At 33.4% G+C, this 7,604-nt stretch overlaps 1 protein-coding gene across 3 annotated transcripts in view; it reads right to left on the reverse strand.

Annotated features, from left to right (window-relative positions):
- Positions 1-7,604, reverse strand: part of NHLRC2 (NHL repeat containing 2) — a 55,368-nt gene that overhangs the window by 46,242 nt on the left and 1,522 nt on the right. For 2 of the 3 annotated variants that reach the window (XM_055248649.2, XM_055248657.2), the window contains exon 2: positions 5,070-5,222. In XM_055248649.2, coding sequence (XP_055104624.2) covers positions 5,070-5,222 — 153 coding nt within the window. Of the gene's footprint in view, positions 1-3,749; positions 4,011-5,069; positions 5,223-7,604 lie in introns of those variants that run through there. The other variant, XM_055248666.2, reaches the window with a different exon arrangement.

Below are 7,604 nucleotides of genomic sequence, written 5' to 3' on the forward strand. Positions count from 1 at the left end.
TTTTTTCTTAGTCTAGCTATCTAAAGGTCTAGGAATTTTTCTGGTACTTTTAGAGAAACAACTTTTGGTTGGTTGTACACAAATCGATCTTTTCTATTACTTTTCTATTACCTATTTTGTTTCTCCCTGCTTGAATCTTTATTTCCTTCCTTCGGTTAGCTTTGGGTTTAGTTTGTTTTTCTTTTTCTAGATCCTTAAGGTGTAAAATTCTATTGATTTAAGATATTTTTTGTTTTTTAATATAAGCATTTATAACCATAAATTTCTTCCTTAGCCCTGTTTTCACCATGTGCCATAAGTTTTGTTACATTGTGTTTTCATTCATCTCTAAGTATTTTCTAATAATTACCTATGTGTTTTCTTCTTTGGTCCACTGGTTATTTAAGAGTGTGCTGTTCAATTTCCACAAATTTGTGAATTTTCCAATTTTCCTTTGGTTATTGTTTTTTAACTTCATCTGTGATCAGAAAAGATACTTTAATATTTATCTTTAAAAAAATCTATTGAAATTAACTTGTGGCATAACTAATGGTCTATCCTGGAAAACGTCCCATACGCAATCCTATTGTTGTTGGGTAGTGTTATCTTGTTGGGGAGAGTGTCCTGTATATATTGGGTATAATTCTACGACTACTATTGTAGAATTGTCTATTTCTCCCCTCAATTCTGTCAACTTTTGCTTCATATATTTTGTCTGTTATTAAGTGCCTAGGTGTTTATAATCATTGTATCATTATAATCATTGTATCATCTATGTATTAATTTTTTTATTTTTTAATAAATGAGGTCTTGCTATGTTACTCAGGCTGCTCTCCAACTCCTGGCCTCAAGTGATCTTCCTGCCTCAGCCTCCTGAGTAGCTGGGATTACAGGTGCAATCTGTGCTCAGCTTGGGCTTTGCATTAGTATATAATGTCCTTCTTTGTCTCTCGTAACCGTTTTAGATTTAAAGTCCGTTTTGTCTGATACTAGCATAGGCATCCCAGCTCTCTTTTAGTTACGATTTGCATACAATATCCTTTTCCATCCTTTCGATTTTAACCTGTTTGTATCTTTGGATCTGAAGTGAGTCTCTTGAAGACAACATATAGTTGGAGTATTTTATTCATTCTGCCAATTTCTGCCTTTCACTTAGAGGACTTAATCCATTTACATTTAAAGTAATTATTGACAAAGAGGGACTTATCTGTCATTTGGCTATTTGTTTTCTACACGCCTTAGAGCTTTTTTGTCCCTCATTTCCTACATTACTGTTTTTTTCTGTTTAGTTGATTTTTATTTTGTAGTGAAACATTTAAATTCTTTTCTTATTTCATTTTGTGTATATTCTTTTTTTTTTTTTTTGTGGTAACCAGGGGAATTACATTTAACATCTTAAAGTTATTACACTCTCATTTGAATTTATGCCAGCTTCAATAATATACAAAAACTCTGCTCCTTTAACACCTCCATCCCATCCCTTTCAGTTGTTGATGGCCCCAAATTACATCTTTGTACATTATATCTCCAAATATATAAACTAATAATTACTTTAACGCATTAGTTTCTTAAATTACATAGAAAACAGGCCGGGCTCGGTGGCTCATGCCTGTAATTCCAGCCCGCAGTTTGAGAGGTTGAGGCGGGCGAATCACCTGAGGTCAGGAGTTCGAGACTAGCCTGGCCAACATAGCAAACCCTGTCTCTACTAAAAAAAATACAAAAAGTAGCTGGGCGTGGTCACAAGCACCTGTAATCCCAGCTACTTGGGAGGCTGAGGCATGAGAATTGCTTGAGCCTGGGAGGCAGAGGTTGCAGTGGGCTGAGATGTGCCACTACACTCTAGCCTGGGGTATAGAGCGAGACTCCGTCTCAAAAAAAAAAAAAAAAAAAAAAAAAAAAAAAAAAAAAAAAAAAAAAACATAGAAAACAAAATGTGATGTTACAATAACATTAGCTTTTAGAATAATTTAAAAAATATAGTAGTCTCTTAAATCATGTGGAAAACAAAAAGTGTAAACACCAATGTTACAATAACATTAGTTTTTATACTTGCCCATTTACTTTTACTGAGATCTTTATTTCTTCACAGACTTTGAATTAATGTCTAGTGTCCTTTCATTTCAACCTGAAGGACTCCTTTAGCATTTCTTTGAGGACAGGTCTATTAATGAACTCCCTTAGCTTTTGTTTATATGGAAATGTCTTACTTTCTCTCTCTCTTTTGAAGGACAGTTTGCCAGTCATAGAATTCTTGGTTGACAGTTTTGTTCCTTTAGTACTTTGAATATATTGGCTCACTGCCTTCTGGCCTCCAAAGTTTCTGATGAGAAATCAGCTGATTATTGAAGATTCCTTGTATGTGATGAGTTGCTTCTCTCTTGCTTTCAAAATTCTCTCTTTGGTTTTAGGCAGTTTGATAATAATGAGTCTTGGCATGGTTCTCTTTGAGTTCATCCTACTTGGAGTTCACTAAACTTCTTAGATGTTTGTGTTCATATTTTTCATCAAATTTGGGATGTTTTCAACCATTATTTCTTCAAATATTCTCTGCAAAAACGCATATGCTGGTCTGATTGATGGTGTTCCATGGTCCTTTAGGCTCTGTTTTCTCTTCTTCAATCTCTGTTCTGTTTGTTCCTTAATCATTTCAATTGCCTTATCTTCAAAGTTCACTGATTCTTCTTTCTGCCTACTCAAATGTGTCTTCGAATCTCTACATGGCCCCTGACCTGTGAGGGTATGACTTATGATTTTTCAACTTTACGATGAGTTTATCTGGACATAATCCACTGCACGTCAAAGAGCTCCTTATGATTTAGGAAGTTATGATTTCTACTGAGTATCACCTTTCCACCATCAAGTCAAAATATTTTAAGTCGAATCATCATAGGTCAGAGACCATCTGCTGTGCTACCAAGCATTAAACATACTTTCTCAACTTCATGGTATTTTCAACTTACCATGCGTTTATCAGCTGCCCTGTAAGTCAAGGAGCCTCTGTAGCGAGTTTCTCCTCTCTGTTAGTCCACTTTTCAGTTCCAGAATTTCTTTCTAGCTTCTATTTAGGTTTTCTATCTCTTTATTGTACTTCCATTTTCTTCATACACTGTTTTTTTAAAACTTTTTCCATATTTTCCTTTAGTTATTTGGGCATCTTTAAGACAGTGTTTTAAAGTGTTTGTCTCATCAATATGCTATCAGGTATTTTCTAGAGACAATTTCTATCTGTTTATTTTTTTCCTTTGAATGGGCTGTACTTCCCTGTTCTTTGTGTATGCTTTGTGATTCTTTGTTGAAACTGAGAGTGAATTCTTGCTCCACTTACAAAGTATTTTACTTTTCAGAAGTGTATTTGTATATAAAAATATTTTTAATTTTTTTGTCACAATGTGCTATAAAAACAGTGTTTCCAGTAAACTGGTAGGAAATTATAAGGATCCATTCTAGGAAGTCACTGAATCTGCTTAAGGTATGGGGTTAACTATGAGTTCGCCAGTCTTTTAGGGGTGATCTTAGGTATGGAACTGGTAAACTTTGAGATTCTTAACTCCATGTGCAATGCCATTCTAAAACACAAATGTCATCCGTCTACTAAAAAACAAATCAAAAACAAACTTCAGTATCTCTGTATCCTCACAGAAGGAAAAGTCTAAACTATTAAGAACGCTATACAATGCATTTCACAATGTGGTCCTAACCTAACCTACCTTTGTCTCCTTTTACTTTTACCATGAACCCTTACAATCTTGCCACACTAAATTATTTACCTGTTCTTGGAGCAAGAATCCTACTCTTCTGTGCTTCCATGCTTGTTTACCTGATGCTTCCTCAGCCAGGAGTGTCCCTTCTGCCCCATTTTCATTTTTAGCTGCACTCCTGCTCATTTTTCAAGTTCTAGCTCAATTGTCTCCTTCTCTGAGAAATCTTTTCCAACGTTTCTAGGCAAAGTGACTTATTCCTTTCCTTAGGTTCCATAATGTTTTTTATTCAATTTTGTTACATATTTCCTCAGCAGTTAGCAGAGTACCCTGCACATAACAACATGTTCAATAAATGTGATGTCTTGAACAAGAAACACTGGCATCTAAAACCTAGGAGATAAGATATCCATATTTCTTAAATCTATACAGATAAATTTTTAATAACAGGATTTAGCTAATAGAAATATTTGAGTTCTTGATAAATCATTTGACTGGTAATTTTAACATACACTCTATTACAATTCAAAAGCATCTGAAGTTTCAGTTGCACTGAAGATTTCTCTATCACTTCCCCTTTAAAGTTAAGTTTCAGAATATCCTTTACTTTTGTACATATATAGTCTATTCTCATCTTTACTATCACAGGATCGGTGACCCTATCTCTTTTTTTAATCCACTCCAAGATTAGTGCTTCAATTCATTTAAACCTAATTAAAAGGTACTTTTAATTAATTTCATTTACTCCCATGCTCTTTTTTTAGAAAGTAGACAAAAAAAATCTGATTAATTTTTCAAACTTCTAAAGCCAATAAGTATAATCTCCTACATCTTTAGAATTTGTAATACCATTAAAATGGATTTCCTAGTGTGCTTTGAAAAACATTAGCTGTAATAAATCATTTTTTAATGAAGCAGGGTCAAAGAAAGAGTATCTGTTATATTTTGCATTTCACTGCAGTTCATGTCATTCAATATTAATGAAAGCCTAGTCACATTTCCTAATAAGAACTTTAAACCTTTATATCACAGTGAAAACAGTGTAAAGTTAAGGTCATATATTTTTTTTTTTAATAGAACAAATTTAAGTCAGCCTCAACATACAAAAAGACCTTTTAAAATATCTGATCATGAAAAAAAGCAAATTATGCCCCTATCCTCAGAGAAAAACCATATACTAATGCTGGTTCTTTAGATAGGCAAACCACTATCACTAAGCTTAACCCTTTATGAAAAGCTACATGAAGTCTTTAATTCATAGATTAGAGATTACTTTTAGAATCCCTGAAGTCTTGCCAAATGTTCATTCTCCTATGAGCTAATGAGTCAGCCACTCTTCCAGTGACTATGCCAGGACAGTCTGTTAGAAACTAATTAAAGAGCAGATACCTTTATCAGAGTATGTGTGTTCTAATGCATGGAGATCAGGCAATAGGTGAATACAGTTTATGCAGCAGTAGGTGAAGAAATCAAGGACGACTATTTTTCCACATAGATCCTTGTAGACAGAAATAGGTTCTTCTGTGTTCAGCCATTCTAATCCTGAAATTTACATAAAATAAATTACAATGATTAAAGAGAAAGATAAAATTTACCTAAAACTTTCCATTACAATGTGACCTTTTTTTTTTAAGACTAATGCAAATAAACACTTTAAGAGAGAGTAGCACCATATAAAGGCTGTGGCGGTTGCATGTATTTATACTTATTTACTATGAACCATCATTTTCTATCAACAAAAGAAATAAAAGATATATCTTTATGACTGTGACTAAACAGGTATTTGTGGTTTGGAAGAACATACCAAGAAGGCAAATTAGTAGAGATCAAAAGCCCAAAAAGAGAAGAAAAGGAAGGGATGGGGGTACGGGTGGGGGAGCAGGAGGAGTAGAGGACGGGAAAGCTGCTATTATGATGCCGTCTGCAAATAAAGCAAGAAAAAGCTACTACATTTTTTCAGAAATAGGGTAACAGTCTGTGAAAAGGAGTAAGGGCAACACACTTAGGCAAAAAAAAAAAAAAAAAAGGGAAGAAATATCAAATAGTGAATGAACCTAATTACATAAACAATTAGATACAAATGGGCTACTGAGAATAAAGGTCAAGCTTAATAGTAAGATATAACTAAACATCAAAAAGGAGTGAAATGTGTATAACGATAAACATACAAAATGCCTAAAACAGTTTCCTAAAGGAGAAGAAACTGAAATATTCTGGATTTGGATGAGACCGTAAATACAAAATAAAATATGCTAAATGTAAAGTTAAGCAAAATACACTTATTATTGTTACAGATTTCATTGAGGTAACATTAATATTAATGAAGAACATGTTCCCTTTCCTCCAAAAAAAGAAAGCTCTGTACTATGAAGAAAGATTTTGTTAACTAATAATAAAGTACAGCATCCCTATTTAACCAATTTAAGAAAACAAAGTTTACTGCTTATAAATCATTCGATGCAGCTATTAAACTATTAATTATACCTTGAAGCAGGTATTTAGAATAGCTTTTAGCAACTGAAAGCCAAAGTTGGGAGGAATAAGTAAACAGTAACAGCTAATGACTAACAACAATAACTGTAGTTACTCAATTGTAACAAAATTCTAGAAAAAAAAATCTGCAGATCAAACTAGTATTTGGGCCAATTAGTCCAAACTAATGAGGTTTCAGGGTAGTGACCTTTTAATTATCCATTTTGTTAAAGTATTAATTATATACCAGATCAAGTGATCATACAAAACTTCACACTAATTAATGTATATTTCATATCCTACTTGCAAAATATTAATCTGTCTTCTGTGACTTTTCTGTAGTCAAGAGTGGCTTAGATTGGGGGTATAGAAAGAATGACTACATCTCAGTTACTGTGCTAGATACTTACCAGGCTTAATAAAATGTATTTCACAATAACAATAATTGCAATGAATACAATAAAAAGCTGCTAACATTTAGTAAGCTTTCCTGTGAATTAAGAATTTTACATATATTACTTTCAATACAAATAATAATCCTGAAAGGTAAATAATAGTTCAGTTTTGCAAGTGAGAATTATAAGGCTTTGAGGTCAAGTAACTTGCTCAAAATCACACAACCAACAAAATGGAAATAACAAGGATCTAATTCCAGGTCTCTGTGAATCTACCCATTACACTGCACTGTCTCCTATAAACATGTAAGTCTCCTAAGAAATGAACAAAGCATACAGTTTTTCAGATAAAGTTATGTTTACGACTTCTTGATTATAGTTTACTGCTAAAGAAACCAAGAAAATAGTCATTTCTAGCATTCTGTCCTCAATAATCGGGTCCAGGAGAAAATCATACTATGTTAAACACAAAGCTTGAATATTTTATTATGTTTTTTTAGTTATGAGTCACAGAGGTCAAATCTCATGGGAATAAAATACACTCCCTGTAAATACAAACAAGACTAGAAAATAAAAAACATTCCCCAAATCCCAGTTGATGGCCGGCTTGTTTATAACAGTGTTACTATATAACTACCTTCTGTACCAAAAATTTTTTAAATCATATATTTGTATAGATGTAAACAATATTTTAAAGTTTATTTGATGGGATAAGCATTCATGTACCCAATTCTTTTGTAAGAATTCCACAATATTTCAAATCCAGTATAAGATTAATACCAGGAAAAATAAGCACTTTTCAAGGTGGGTAGTGCAAAAGGCTTGGAAAAACACCAAATAGTCTGTTGTCAGAGGCAGGTTCCGATATACCTCCCATGAGATAACTGAACTCTGCCACATCCAACCAATTAACTATACATGTGGTTTCAGTGTCACGCCAGGACACATGCCAGCACCACCAGGCAAAGCAATGCTACTCCCATCCAAAGAAGGTAAAATACGTTTTCATTTATCATGGCAAGATGTGCTTCACAAACATCCCTGCTGGGAATATCTA

This window comes from Symphalangus syndactylus, chromosome 2 (genome assembly GCF_028878055.3).
Source record: "Symphalangus syndactylus isolate Jambi chromosome 2, NHGRI_mSymSyn1-v2.1_pri, whole genome shotgun sequence".
Classification (NCBI taxonomy): domain Eukaryota; kingdom Metazoa; phylum Chordata; class Mammalia; order Primates; family Hylobatidae; genus Symphalangus; species Symphalangus syndactylus.